The 15,786-nt window shown below is 37.7% G+C and overlaps 1 protein-coding gene and 1 non-coding gene across 2 annotated transcripts; one reads left to right on the plus strand and one right to left on the minus strand.

The window, feature by feature from the left end:
• Positions 1–3,520: 3,520 nt before the first annotated feature.
• On the minus strand, positions 3,521–3,627 carry LOC133820762 (small nucleolar RNA R71). The gene has a single exon (XR_009887161.1). It is a non-coding gene; the product is annotated as a small nucleolar RNA R71 (small nucleolar RNA).
• Positions 3,628–14,287: 10,660 nt separating this feature from the next.
• Positions 14,288–15,511, plus strand: LOC133814900 (uncharacterized). Its single transcript, XM_062247805.1, has 2 exons — positions 14,288–15,182; positions 15,477–15,511. Exons 1-2 carry the CDS (start codon positions 14,288–14,290, stop codon positions 15,509–15,511), a joined length of 930 nt encoding a protein of 309 aa, XP_062103789.1.
• The last annotated feature ends 275 nt before the right edge of the window (positions 15,512–15,786 follow it).

A 15,786-nucleotide genomic window follows, 5' to 3' on the forward strand; every position in this document is an offset into this window, starting at 1 on the left:
CTCTTTCCCAAGGTACATATAATATCCTGTCCAACCAAGGAAACTCTTGCCTACCGATGCATTCCTTGACCTTGGCAAATCTCCACAAGAAATATATCACAATACTATCGTCCAAGACGATCACAAATCTCATTCAAATAATCCTTTGAATGCTCTGTCCATCTAATTCATCAAGATGACTCAACATTAATTAAACTCTCAAATCAAAACTCAGCACTCCCAGTGCCCTTGTCTAATATAATAGTCAGCCTTCTGCATACCCTTCTCCCTGATCTCTAGCTGGTAATAACCAGATCAAAGATCCACCTTGGAGAACACCATAATACTCAATAACTCATTCAAAACAGTGCCCTAGACCTGAATCCATTCCAAGTACTAATCCAATCACCATTCTATCCTTTCCTATAAAGGAAACCATGGCAAGTCCCCTGGAAACACATCCAGAAACTCACATACTAATTCAGTCTGTCCTGATCCCACTGGCACAATCTAAGTGCTATCCACCACACTAGTTAAGGGTTCTATGCATCTCCACGCAATAAAACTCCAGCTCTCAATACAGATGTCATAAGCATACCAAATCCATGCACAGTGCCAACTGTCACAGGCTTTCCACTCTCAAGCCCAAGATTTACTATCCTTTCTTTACCATTTAGCATTGCCCTATACTTACTTAACCAATCCATACCCTGGATCAAACCAAAGCCAGTGATACCCAGCTTTATCATGTCAACTGATGAGTCCTTTTTATCATAACCCAACTCATCTCTTAAATCACCAATACAGTATCGCATTCCCATCACAACATAACCATGTGATCTGCATATCCTCTTTATGCCTCTTTAAATGAAACAAACAAAGGAACAACATGGCACCAAAACCAATCAGCATAACTCAAAAATTCAGAACTAGAAAATTGACCTGCCACCCTTGAGGAACTAGTCTCAGTCTCAAATTCTTACTGCATCAGAACGAACACTCGAGCTGGAGTCGAGCTGTCCATCTTCTTTTGCTCATCCTTCCTTAGCCTTGGGCAATCCTTCTTACGATGTCCAAACATTCTACATGAGAAACATACCCTTGCTCGGCATTCTCCTAGATGATGCCTCTTGCACTGAGCGCATTCTGGGTAAGTCTTCCAACTTTCATTCTTGCTTGCTCTAAGAAGTGGAAGTACCACTATCTGAGCTCCATGCTCCCTAGCACTCTTCTTCTCATTTCTTATGCTCTCAACAGCAAGAGCCTTCCCTACCACCTGAGCATAGGTAGAGATTTCATGCACTGGGGCAACTCTAATGCCCTGAGCTACTCTAGGAATCAACTCCTGAATAAACCTTTTTTTTCTGAGCTACATCTGTGGGTACCTGTTAGGTTCATTTTAGGTTTGTTTTAGAGATCGTTTTAAGTTGTGTTTTTAGTTATTTAGGATTGTTTAGCGCAGATTTATGCTTGTTTTCTTTTTTGTTTAAGGTTTTAATGGTCAATTACATAATATGGAGTGAAATGAGAAGAAACATGTTAAATATGATAAATACGATAGATTTTGTGTTGATTGTGGAGTTTCATGACACTATGTGTGGAAAATACTACATTGAAGATGCTCAACACACGTCATTTATGCTCTATAATGCAAGTCTGAAACTTCAAGCCGAATGTTTACCATGATATATTCACTTTCTGGAAACACTTCTTGAAATAGAAGTTGTAGATATTTCTCTTAGCTTTCCATATCTTTTTGAATCATTCAATTCGGAGTTATATCGAAGGTGTTATGATCAAAATACGATGAGCTGACGCTGCAGGCTGTTCGAACCGAGTTTTGTCGATTCTGACTTTAGCGCTACAGTGCCATAATAAGAGCGCTACAGCGCTAGTGCCCCAGATTTTGAGGTATTTTGCCACTGTTAATAGCGCTATAGCGCTAGAGACGCGATTTTCACAGATTTGATCATTTTTTTATGGGCAATTTGGTCCATTCACTTGGGGATTTTGGTTGGGATTTTTGGAGAAACATATGTGCGATTGAAAGTGGGCTGAAGGGAGAACGACGGCTGGAGTAAGAACACCATATTGGAGGATTGATTGCTGGGTTTTTCATCTTTTTCTTTGAATTTTCATGTTTGTAATTGAACTATCATATGGCTAGAATGAATATCATAGGCTAAATTCTCTTTTAGGGCTTTTATGTGAATCTTTTGGAAACCCTTGTTATGGTTTAATGCAAAATTGATGTTCTTCTTCATCTCTTTCAATTCCTTGCAATCTGTATTATTTGTGCGATTATTGATTGATCACCTCTAATTGCTATTTTATGAATCAAATTGAAATCTGAAAAGTGAAATTTGATATGCTTTGATTGCTTGGGTGCAAATTTAATTTAGAACGAAAGTATCTAGATTATTTGCTTATTTTCTGAGTTGCGTGGCTAATGCCCTCTACATGATTCAACTTACCATAGAAATATAGGAAGTTGTCATTTAGATTGAATTTCATAAGTCTTGACCAGATTATGAATTGTTGTTGCAACTTATTCTTGAATAGAGAGAAGGGGATATAGATGCTTGCATTAGGAAATAACAGGGTGAAAAAATAGAGAGTCATAATTGTCCTAATTATATTTTCTTTGTTAATTTGTTTACTTTTTCATTGTACTTTGTTAATATTTTTCTTAGTTTAAAAATCTCTGATAATTGTTTAATCGAATAGAATTAAAGGATTAATTGATTGGTAATTGATAAATCAGTCCTTGAGGACGATACTTGGTTTTACCATTTTATTACAAGTTTGCGACTGTGTGCACTTGCATAGCTATAAATTTCGCAACAAGTTTTTGGCGCCGTTGCCGGGGACTGAAAATAATTATCAATATCAGTCTAATTAATTTTTATTCTAATTTGATTTTAATTTCTCTTGTTTATAATCTGTTTAGTTGCTTAATTTATCTATCTCAGGTGAATTTTGGTATATGCGTGGCAGAAAAGGAAAGGACACACTTGTTCCTCTGAATCCTGAGATTGAAAAGTCTTGCAATCAAATCAGAAAGAACAAGAGAGAGGCCCAGAAACCTGTGAAGATGGCACAGAATGAAAGGGATGACAGGAATGTTCAAACTCCTGGAGTTGTACGAGGGGTTCAGGCTCAGACCAATGCTGAGAGGAGCCTGCGAGATTATGTGCTACCCACTCTGATGGGAGTACAAAATAGTATACGCCCACCAACTGTAGAGGCCAACAACTTTGAAATAAAGCCCGCTATTCTACAAATGGTGCAGTCTTCTGTGCAATTCAATGGGTTACCCTCTGAAGATCCTCACACCCATTTGTCCAATTTTCTGGAGTTATGTGGGACCTTCAGATATAATGGAGTGAGTGATGATGCAATCAAGCTCAGGCTTTTCCCATTTTCTCTAAGGGACAGAGCAAAAATTTGGCTGAATTCGCTGCAGCCAAATTCTATTGTCACCTGGCAAGATCTAACTCATAAATTTTTGTCTAAATTCTTCCCTCCGTCCAAAGCTGCTAAATTGAGGGGAGAGATCAATAACTCTTGCCAGAATGACGGAGAGTCATTGTATGAAGCTTGGGAACGGTTTAAGGAACTCCTGAGAAGATGTCCTCATCATGGCATTGAACAGTGGATGCTAGTACAGAATTTCTACAATGGTTTATGTCCTACAACCAGAACCATTATTGATGCTGCAGCGGGTGGTACGTTTATGAGTAAGAGTGCAACTGGTGCTTATGAGCTACTGGAGGACATGGCCACAAAAAATCATCAGTGGTCTGAGGAAAGATCATCAGGCGTCAGAAAGGTAGCTGGGGTGCATGAGCTGGATGCAATCACTGCTCTAACAGCACAAGTAGCCTCTCTGACAAAGCAGTTACAACAGAGCACTATATCTGCTAATGCAGTTCAAATGGCTGCCAGGTGTGAAATCTGTGGTGGTCCTCACTTTTTTTATCAGTGTCCTACCAGTATTAATAATAACATTCCGATGGATCAAGCTCAGGTTCAAGTGGTGGGAAACTTTCAAAGGCTAGTTAATAATCCATTCGCCAATACTTACAATCCTGGGTGGCGAAATCATCCTAATTTTTCTTGGAGGAATAATCAGGGCCAGCAACCTCAGTTTCAGGGTCAATTTCAGAATAATATGCCTCAGCCACCAATGCATCAAGGCTCTTCATCACAACAGCCTAGGCCTCAACAGTCAATGAATCAAGCTCCACCTGAAAGGCCTAATGAATTGCAAGCTGCATTATTGACTCTCACCAACACTCAAACACAGTTTTATGACAGAAACTCGCTCTTCCATCAAGAATCTTGAGATGCAAGTTGGACAATTGGCAAATATGTTACAAAGTAGGCCTCAAGGAAATTTTCCAAGTAATACAGAGGAGAATCCTAAAGAGCAGTGCAATGCAATCTCTTTGAGGAGTGGGAAGAAGTTGGAAGAGCCAGTCAAGAAGTCTATACCTGCACCAAAAGTTGAAGTTGAGAATGAGGGTAAGGTAGAAGAAGAGGTTATTGAAGACCTTGAGAAGAATCAGTCACCAGTGAGTTATGAGCACCACATCAAGATTCCATATCCTCAGCGACTTCAAAAGAAGACACTTGACAAACAATTTTCGAAGTTTCTAGATATTTTTCGAAAACTTCACATTAACATACCTTTTGCAGAGGCACTTGAACAAATGCCAAGTTATGTGAAGTTTATGAAGGAAATACTGTCCAAGAAGAGGAAGATGGAGGATTATGAGACGGTGGCACTCACTGAAGAGTGCAGCGCCATTCTGCAAAGGAAGCTTCCTCAGAAACTGAGAGATCCTAGGAGTTTCACAATACCCTGCATTATTGGGAATTTTGAGAGCATGAATGCTCTATGTGATTTGGGGGCGAGCATTAATCTAATGCCGCTTTCTGTGTTCAAAAGATTGAAGCTTGGGGAAGCAAGACCTACAACAGTGACTCTTCAGTTGGCAGACAGATCAATAGCACATCCTCGGGGTATTATTGAAGATGTTTTGGTAAAAGTGGACAAGTTCATCTTCCCAGCAGACTTTATTGTACTTGATATGGAGGAGGATGCCAATGTCCCAATCATTCTTGGAAGACCATTCTTAGCCACAGGACGAGCTTTAATTGACGTACAAAAGGGGGAGTTAAGGTTGCGAGTCCAAAATGAGGAAATAAGTTTTAATGTTTTTGCAGCAACTGCAATTCCTAACTGTTGTAAAGTTGATGTTGTGAATGATGGTCAAGATTCAATTGGTAAGAAGAAGAAAAAGGCCAAAGAACGATTTCGAACAGTTCGACGTCGTATGAAAAGATTATTGTGTGGCAAGTTTGAAGGTTTCGATGACATTGGGGATAATTTCAACAATCTCAACAGTGGAAGGGAATTCTCCTCGGATGACACGATGGCTCTCAAGGATGCAAGTGGTGGACTTGAGCCCCCACCGCCACCTCATCCGCCATACTGATGTGGCGTCAGGTAAGTTCTCTTCCTTTGTTCTTTTCTTTATCACATTGGGGACAATGTGTATCTTAAGTTTGGGGGGAGCTTATTTTGCTTTATTTTTGTTTTGTGCGTTGTTTAGTTTAGCTTTTAGTCTGTTGTGTTATTTTCTATGTTGTTTAGTGTAACTGTTAAGCCATCATTCGTGTCTGTTGTTGCTTTGTTTTTGCTCGTGAAAAGGAAATTGAATTCAACTGTGTGCTTGGTTCAATTGTTTTAGAGTTTAATTTAAAGGTTTTGCGGGAAATTTTTAATATGTTTTGAAAATGCAACATTTTGGATTTTATTATATATGTTTGACTAGGGTTGGTGGTATGACAATTTGAATCTGATAGAACTTGCATTATTTGGGCTTTGAGGCGAAATCCTTGATGACATGTGTTTTGAAAAGTGATTTAGGCAATTTTATTGGATCGTTTGAGCCTTTCAAGCTAGCCCATAAAAATTGATCCTTAGTTACCCTTTTTGAGCCTTAAACTTTGGTTTTTGTTCTTGATTATACTATTTGAGCCTAAATTTCCTAACTTCATTATTATTATTTTTTTCCTTTGTTATCATAAGCATATAATTTGTGGGAAAGAAGAATGGAAAATAGTGAGGTATTGGTATAATTTGAATGTAGTATGATTGTACAAGAAAAAAAAAAAAGAGAAGTTTTTGGAGATTAAAAAAAAAAAAAAAAAAAAAACAAATCACTTTGTCACACTCCTTGATTTTATTTATATAGAAAATATTAAGTTTGGGGGAGTGTGATTTAAAAAAAATGATATAAAAAGAAAAGAAGAAAATGATGAAAGTGTTGTAATATCTCTCCCTCTAATTGTATAAAAGGGTGATTTTTGGTGTGGTGAAGAGAAACTTTGCTGATTTCAAGGTTTTTATGCTTATGGTAACGAGTGAGCCTAAATGACAATTTCATCTACCCTTGCCTAAGCCTAACGCTATAACCTGTGAAAGTCATTTTGATTTCAAAACACGTGTTATTGACATTAGTGGAGAAGGTCAAGTAATGCAAGCATATTGAAAAATTGGTTTGTGGAATTGTCTGGAATGAGTTGAGCACATATGATAGAGTTCAAGTGTTGTAGTCATTTTCGTGATATATTATTGATTTCCCTAATTGAACTTTACAAATTGGACTTTAAGGCAATTGAGCTGAAATTCTGGTTATTAATATTGCAATTGAGATTTCATGAGTTTTGGCAAAGCAGTGTAGATGGTAATGATGGTTTAGCTTGTTCATTTTGTGTTTGTTTCTTTTTGTTAGTTTAACTTGGTCTTTACTCGAGGGCGAGTAAAGGTTAAGTTTGGGGGAATTTGTTAGGTTCATTTTAGGTTTGTTTTAGAGATCGTTTTAAGTTGTGTTTTTAGTTATTTAGGATTGTTTAGCGCAGATTTATGCTTGTTTTCTTTTTTGTTTAAGGTTTTAATGGTCAATTACATAATATGGAGTGAAATGAGAAGAAACATGTTAAATATGATAAATACGATAGATTTTGTGTTGATTGTGGAGTTTCATGACACTATGTGTGGAAAATACTACATTGAAGATGCTCAACACACGTCATTTATGCTCTATAACGCAAGTCTGAAACTTCAAGCCGAATTTTTACCATGATATATTCACTTTCTGGAAACACTTCTTGAAATAGAAGTTGTAGATATTTCTCTTAGCTTTCCATATCTTTTTGAATCATTCAATTCGGAGTTATATCGAAGGCGTTATGATCAAAATACGATGAGCTGACGCTGCAGGCTGTTCGAACCGAGTTTTGTCGATTCTGACTTTAGCGCTACAGTGCCATAATAAGAGCGCTACAGCGCTAGTGCACCAGATTTTGAGGTATTTTGCCACTGTTAATAGCGCTATAGCGCTACAGCGCTAGAGACGCGATTTTCACAGATTTGATCATTTTTTTATGGGCAATTTGGTCCATTCACTTGGGGATTTTGGTTGGGATTTTTGGAGAAACATATGTGCGATTGAAAGTGGGCTGAAGGGAGAACGACGGCTGGAGTAAGAACACCATATTGGAGGATTGATTGCTGGGTTTTTCATCTTTTTCTTTGAATTTTCATGTTTGTAATTGAACTATCATATGGCTAGAATGAATATCATAGGCTAAATTCTCTTTTAGGGCTTTTATGTGAATCTTTTGGAAACCCTTGTTATGGTTTAATGCAAAATTGATGTTCTTCTTCATCTCTTTCAATTCCTTGCAATCTGTATTATTTGTGCGATTATTGATTGATCACCTCTAATTGCTATTTTATGAATCAAATTGAAATCTGAAAAGTGAAATTTGATATGCTTTGATTGCTTGGGTGCAAATTTAATTTAGAACGAAAGTATCTAGATTATTTGCTTATTTTCTGAGTTGCGTGGATAATGCCCTCTACATGATTCAACTTACCATAGAAATATAGGAAGTTGTCATTTAGATTGAATTTCATAAGTCTTGACCAGATTATGAATTGTTGTTGCAACTTATTCTTGAATAGAGAGAAGGGGATATAGATGCTTGCATTAGGAAATAACAGGGTGAAAAAATAGAGAATCATAATTGTCCTAATTATATTTTCTTTGTTAATTTGTTTACTTTTTCATTGTGCTTTGTTAATATTTTTCTTAGTTTAAAAATCTCTGATAATTGTTTAATCGAATAGAATTAAAGGATTAATTGATTGGTAATTGATAAATCAGTCCTTGAGGACGATACTTGGTTTTACCATTTTATTACAAGTTTTCGACTGTGTGCACTTGCATAGCAAAAATATCGCAATAGTACCATGTCAAAAGAAAAATTGGACAACCCATTAAATTTGTTAACATACTCGGTTACTGATGCCTTTCCCTGAACGAGATTCCGAAACTCATTCCTCTTAGCAATCTTGGCTGCATCACAATAGTATCTTTCATTGAACAGTTGCCTAAATTCTTTCCAATCCATCACAACTGTGTCTCGTGTCTGGGACATCACTTCCCACCACGTCCTGGAATCATATCGCAATACATATGTAGCACAAATCACCCAATCGTGACCTACCAGCCCCATACTGTTAAGAATGGAACTGACCATGCCCATCCATTGCTCAGCTCTGAATGGATCTAGGCCTCCCTAAAAAACTGGAGGGTAATACTCCTGGAATTTTCCAAAGAGGAATTCCCACCTACTATCAACCCTAAGCTGAGCCAAAGCTGATGCTACTCCTGGAATAACCAAGGAAGAAGTGTTTCCTGACAGGTTCCGCTGTTGCTTCAGACATCTGATCTCTTCCTCATGCCTCTGCAATCTTGATTGAAAACTGAGAACATTTCTTAAAAATCATAGGAGCAAATGCAGAACTAAAACCCTGGCTGTACCTCCCAACCTATGTATAACCACCAGCAGGCCTCATTATCTGCCTTGGACATAAACTTGTTAATTGAATCTGCAGTCAATAACTTGACCCATTAAACATGATGAGCATATCAAGAGCTTTCCCCCATGGGAAACAATCTTACCATACCACATTCAGAAACCACTACAGTGCTAAAAACATGCCCATGACATTCATACATCAATCATAATCCCTGCTCTTCCAACATTCATACCATGCCTCCAACTCCAACATGCAAATATTGCACTTATATATGTTCGTGGGGCAGGTATTCATATGATCGCATTCATATATATATATATATATATTCACAGAGCATTTAATCATATAGTCAAGAGCCAGGCTCTATCAGAATCTCATGCTCCTTAATACAATGTGCAGGTAAAGCATTTACATTCTATTTAAGCAGTTAAGCACATAACTACAGATATAGTTACCATTCCCTAAGTGAAGCTATCTTCAGTGACGAGTGTACATACCCAGCTTGTCTTCAGGAACCATAAATCTTGGCTCGCTCTGATACCAAGTTGTAACGCCCTAAACTTCAGGGACTGTTACAGTGCGCATTATAAACAGTGCTAAACTCGCTAATCGAGTCATTTGGCCATAAACGTGTAACTAAGTATGATTAGCGGTTTAGGGATTATATTTTTTGGTTAAGATGTAACGTTTCATTAGAACGTTTAATGTATACATTGGGATCCCAAAAATATAATTTAAAGGTCTATTATAAGAAAATATTTACAACCAGCCGATCTAAGCGGCAAAACAGGGTTTAACCCTAGTTCCTCTTTCAGCCCTCGGCCGTGACAGTCGAACAGCCGCATATGTACACACCGTCACCTAAGCTCTCCAACTCAAGGATGGTCCAACTTTCTTTTGCCTTTACCTACACCACATAGCACCTGTGAGCTGAAGCCCAGCAAGAAAACTCAATCTGCTCATGATCAGTAATAACATGTCATTAGATTATAAGGCGCATGCCTAGCAAATATAGCCCTATTCAGGTAGCCAATAAGTTCACGTAATGATGGGTATCTAGGATAAGGAATCCTTCCCTCCTGAGTGGATGACTATCAAGTCAATCTTAATCAGATAAGTGATTTAACACTGGTGGTTTCGGTAACCATGCTGGGCTTATAGCCCTAAATAGAAGAGTGACAGTTGTAAAAGTCACTAATGTGGGTTCCGTTCCCTTTATAAATAAGTGATCCTATCAGTATCTAGTGAAATAGTCACCAGCATAAACCTACCGAGTAGATAAGTGATCCTTTCACTAGCTTAAACATGATAGGTATTTGATGAAATAGTCACCAACATAAACCTATCGAGTGACCATAGGGTCACTAACATGGGATTCTGCTCCCTTAGCCATGTAACAAAACAGTCACCTAGGCCTTTGGCCCTGGCTCTGAGTAACTAGTCTTAGACTAGACAAGCGCTTATAATTTTCATCGACCTTCGGGTCGGTCCAGCATTAATGCTCCTAGAGTCATTCAATGCTGATATCAATTAGATCTAATCTTTTATCGGCTCTGCGTTCATGACGGTTATGCCGTTTTTGACTCTTAGGTTAGTAAAACGCGACCAGTGTTCAACCTGTTGTGAACTTGACTAGTAAGTCATAGCTTCACAGACGAATCTGACACCATTGCCGATTCTGACTAGTAAGTTAGTGCCACACACAAGTAAGCAATGCTACTAGGCATATACCATATGTCAAATATCCAAGTACAGGGCATTCAACATGCTTACTTAACAATTTCTAGCACAACCAGGATCATGCATAAACAAAGAGTCTCAAGCTCTGATCAATCTCATATTTCACATTCATGGCATGCCCTAACCACATGTTTCTTGTGCATCACATTTAAACACTCAACATGCCTCAATAATAACCATGCATGTCATATACAGGGTGTAGTTTTCTTACCTCTGGTTCGAGCGAGAAATATCAATTGAACGACCCTTGAGAATGATCAATCCTTTGATCCCTTAGCGGTCACCTAGTCATAACCAAATATGGGATTCCATCAATAAAATCAATAATAAAGGTTCCTGGACCAAGACCTAGCCTCCGGGACATCAAATCCCACTAAACCGGGTAGTAGGAACGATCCCGGGGCCTAAGGTTTGAGTTCCCATGCCAAAAACACATTTTTGGCCAAAAAAATTCTTAAGGGCCGCAGCCCTACTTCCACCATGTCGCAGCCAGCCTCCCAAACAGAGGCGCTAGCCTCAAGCTCTTGCACCCAATATCGCGGCATTGCCTCCTAAGCGCCGCGACATTGCCTCCCAGCAGCCAAAAACCCCTATTTTCTCCCATCAAAACCTCTTTTTTTACCCTCTTTTAATCCTTCCAAGACTTACTCAAACATCTCCAAATCCAAACCAAGCATCCCAACAACTCAATCAACATTCCCACAAAAAAACCCAAACTTTGAACCACTAAAAACCACACCAATTACTCAATTATATAATCAAAAGTTGTAACTCAAAAACCAAACTGAAACTCTAATGAAATCAGAGCAAGAACAAGAGATTCTATGGCTAAAAACTCACCTCAATCTCAGCTTAGCATCCTCTTCAATGGTAGAGCATAACCCAAAACCCTCACAGCTTGGTTCCTCAAAAAGAGATCCAAAATTCAAAGAGAAATGGAGAGGAAATGGTGTACTGGAGAAGAAAGAGGAGGTGCTCTGTTTTTTCTACAGCTTTCTAAGCTTTAATGGCTTAAACATATCCTTTAAGGTGAAAAGACCTAAATGCCCTCAAGTCTAAATAAAAGCCTTAACAGCCACCAAGGGAAAAACCGTCCTTTCCCGCCTATTTCGTTAATTATAATTAACACCCTCCAATTTTCGTTATTCTCAATATTCTCAAATGACAATAAATCACATCCCATTACCCTTTAATTTCCGGCAATGTTCTAATCACCAAATTAGCCTGAGACTCACCTCGAGCCCCGAAACCAACCCTATTATGACCAGACTGATAACTTGCATTCTGAGATCGTCTCATGCCGAATGGCTCGAACAAATCCACATATAATGTAGTATTATTTATAATTCACCCACATGCATGAAAATACACAATCATGCCCTCAATGGGCCAAATTACCAAAATGCTCTTATAATTAAAAATGAACCCATATGCATGCATTTATTATCATATAATAATATAATTCACATAAATATGCATATAATCATTTAATAATATAATAAATCAATTATGACCCTCCCGACCTCCTAATCAAGCTCCTAAACTTTATTAGGGATTTTGGGGCATTACAATTAGTGATCTCAATTATCAAGAGCATGATCGTATAGATGTTTTTATCTTTAATATGTCTATTTTATGCATAGTCCTACTAAAATATCAAATCAGTGTTCGATTTGTCACTAAAGTCAATAATCTCATTCGTTGACCATTGAAAGTTAATGTTTCGACACTTTATTTGTGCGATTAGTGATCTTGATCATCAAGTGCTAAACGAGATAGTTGATTCGTCTTTCATATGTCCATTTTATATAGCATCAAGTTAAAATATCAAATTAGAGTTCGATTCTTAATTAAAGTCAATAATCTCACAAATTGATCTTTAAAAGTCAATGTTTTTGACACTTCAATATTGTGATTAGTAATCTCGATCATCAAGAGCTTAATTATATAGTTGCATTTGTCTCTAATATGTATTTATGCAGGATCATGATTGAATGGCAAGTCAACATTTGATTGGTGAGTAAAGTCACTAATCTTACTCGTTGACTTTCCAAAGTCAATGTTTCGACACTTTAGTAGTAAGATTTGTGATCTTGATCATCAAGAGTTCAATTGGATGATTAATTTTTATCTTTAATGTGTCTACTTTGTGTTGGATCATGGTAGAAAAGAAAATGGATATATGATTGGTTACGAAAGTCACCAATCTCACCCATTGACCCTTAAAAGTTCAATGTTTCAACATATTGATGGTGTGATTAGTGATCTCGATCATCAAGAACTCAATCATACAACTGATTTTGTCTCTAATTTCTTTTTAAATCAGATCATGATAGAATAGTGAATTGATGTTTGATTCATTACTAAAGTTACTAATCTCACTCATTGACTTGCACATACATAATAGAGTGACCATGAAAGAAGCACACAAATTGTTCTTCATGATACAAACTACCTTAGAAAACTAGATAGATTGTTTTCCTTAAAAGTCAACATTTTGATATATTAGTGGCTCAATTAGTGATCTCGATCATCAAGAGTTAAATTGCATAGCTGATTTTGTTTCTAATATGTCATTTTATGCTAGAACATGATAGAATAGAAAAATCAATGTACAATTGGTGACTTTAGTCACCATTTTCACTTGTTTACCCATAACAGTCAACGTTCAAAACTTTAGTAGTGTGATTAGTGATATTGATCATCAAGAGCTTAAACATATGGTTGATTTTGTATTTAATATGTCTATTTTATGCAGGAACATTTTAGAATAGCAAATTAGTGGTTGAGTGGTGACTAAAGTTAGTAATCTGACTCAACGACCCTCAAAAGTCTGTCTTAACATATTATTTGTGTTATTAGTCATTTCGATTATCAAAAGCATCTATAATTTGTCCATTTTAAGTAGGACCAAGATAGAATAACAAATCGATGTTTGATTGTTGACTAGAGTCACAAATCTCACCCCTTTTTCCTTAAAAGTCAATGCTTTGAACTATAGTGGTAAGTGTTCAATCGTACGGTTGATATTTTCTCTAATATGTCCATTTTATGCAAGCTCATGGTATCTTAGAATTAGTTGTATATTTTGTTAGCTTAAGTTGATTAGTTAGACCAAATGGTTAATTAGTTAGATTCTTAACTAACTTTATCTATATATATATAGCTTTGTATTGTATTAAACTGTACAGTTTTTCCATTATTCAAGAATAAAGCATTCTCTCTGGTATTGATTCTACTCATATGGTATCAGAAGTTAATCGCTCCACCATTGCTTCCATGGCGAGACCTTCCACTCGTTCATAAGATGGTATTCATCCCACTGAGAACTCCCACTCTGAGCCGATCTTCGATGATCCTTCTGCTGCAAATTCTCATCCACCTCCATCGACGGCTCCACGGAGAACTCACAATACAAGATCGCCCAATCGCCCAAATATTGGATCTGAAATTCCCAATCCAATAGGCTCTCCTGGCGATCTTCCTCCTGGTGCTTCCACTCCACCGCCGATTCATCTTCGACGTTCACAATCCTCAGTTGATCGACCCGCACAGGAAGACTTATCCAGTCCCTTCTTCCTCAGCACCGGAGATCACCCTAGGTTGATTTTGGTTTCTTCAGTTCTGACCGGAACAAATTATCAATCATGGAAGCGAGCAATCACTATGGCCCTAGCTGCGAAAAACAAATCCGGGTTTATTGATGGCTCAATACCCCACCCAGATTCTGGTAATCCTCTTCTCAATTCTTGGATTCGTTGCAATAACATGGTGATGTCTTGGTTATTACACTCTGTTTCCCCTGAAATATCACAGAGCATAATGTTCTTTGATTTGGCCTCTGATATGTGGCATGATCTTGCTGAAAGATTCAATGAGGGGAATGGACCCCGAATTTTCCAATTACAAAATCAACTCACAAGTCTGCAACAAGGTGATCAATCCGTCACCTCCTACTTTACCAGACTGAAATCTTTATGGGATGAACTCAAAGAGTTCCAACCCAACACTACTTGCACCTGTGGTGCAATGAAAACTCTTCTTGATTACTACAATCAAAACCAGGTCCTCCAGTTCTTGACAGGTCTGAATGAATCATATTCCTCTGTACGAGCTCAGATACTTCTCAATAAACCAATTCCGACCCTATCCAGAGTGTTTGCCATGAATGTTCAAGAAGAGCGCCAAAGAACTCTTGGTTCTTATAATCTTTCTTCAATGGCATCTTCCATTCGTCCTCCTTCTTCGAACAATCTATCCCGAGCAAAGAAGCCTCGACCCTCTTGCTCCAACTGTGACAAACCAGGTCATTTGGTAGATAAATGCTTCTTCATTCACGGCTTTCCCCCTGGTTATGGAGACAAGAAGAAACAAGACAAAGGCAAAGCTACTACTAATCAAGCCTCCACTAGCACCTTTCCTGATGAAACTCCAGGCAAACAAGGCAGTACTGACCTTTCCACTCAATGCCAACAGCTCATTTCTCTCCTCAGCCAGCAACTAACCCAAGCAGCCCCTAGGCCTGAACTTGTTGTTCCCCCCGCTGCTTCAAACATGGCTGGTAATAAATTCTCTTCTCTTTCATGGATAATTGACAATGGTGCCACACACCATATCTGTTACAGTGAATCTTGCTTTTTTTTTTTCTAACATTTCATTTCCAAAGTATGTTATTTTACCTAATGGCACCAACATACCAGTTCATAAAATTGGTTCTGTCCAAATCAATTCATCCATCATTTTACACAATGTGTTTTATGTCCCTGATTTCAAGATCAACCTATTCTCTATCAACGAATATATCAATAATACATCTAACTTGATCTTGTTTCAATTTGCAATATGTCTCATTCAGGATCCTTCGAAGAATGTGGTGATTGGGACAGCTAAAAAACAAGGGAGACTTTATGTTTTGCATCAAGAGATTTCTCCCCTTGTTCATTCCAGTCAATCTTCTTTTCCTTTTAATCATAACAATGTAGACCATTGGCATAAACGCCTTGGTCACCCATCTATGTACATTTCTAATACATTCAATAAAAATATTGATTCTTCTTTTCAACCTAATCACCATTGTTCTGTATGTCACTTAGCAAAACAAAAGAAACTACCTTTTGTTTCTAACAACAATTTTACTGAAGTAGTTTTTTATTTGATTCACCTAG

Source organism: Humulus lupulus, chromosome 2, assembly GCF_963169125.1.
Source record: "Humulus lupulus chromosome 2, drHumLupu1.1, whole genome shotgun sequence".
NCBI classification, from domain to species: domain Eukaryota; kingdom Viridiplantae; phylum Streptophyta; class Magnoliopsida; order Rosales; family Cannabaceae; genus Humulus; species Humulus lupulus.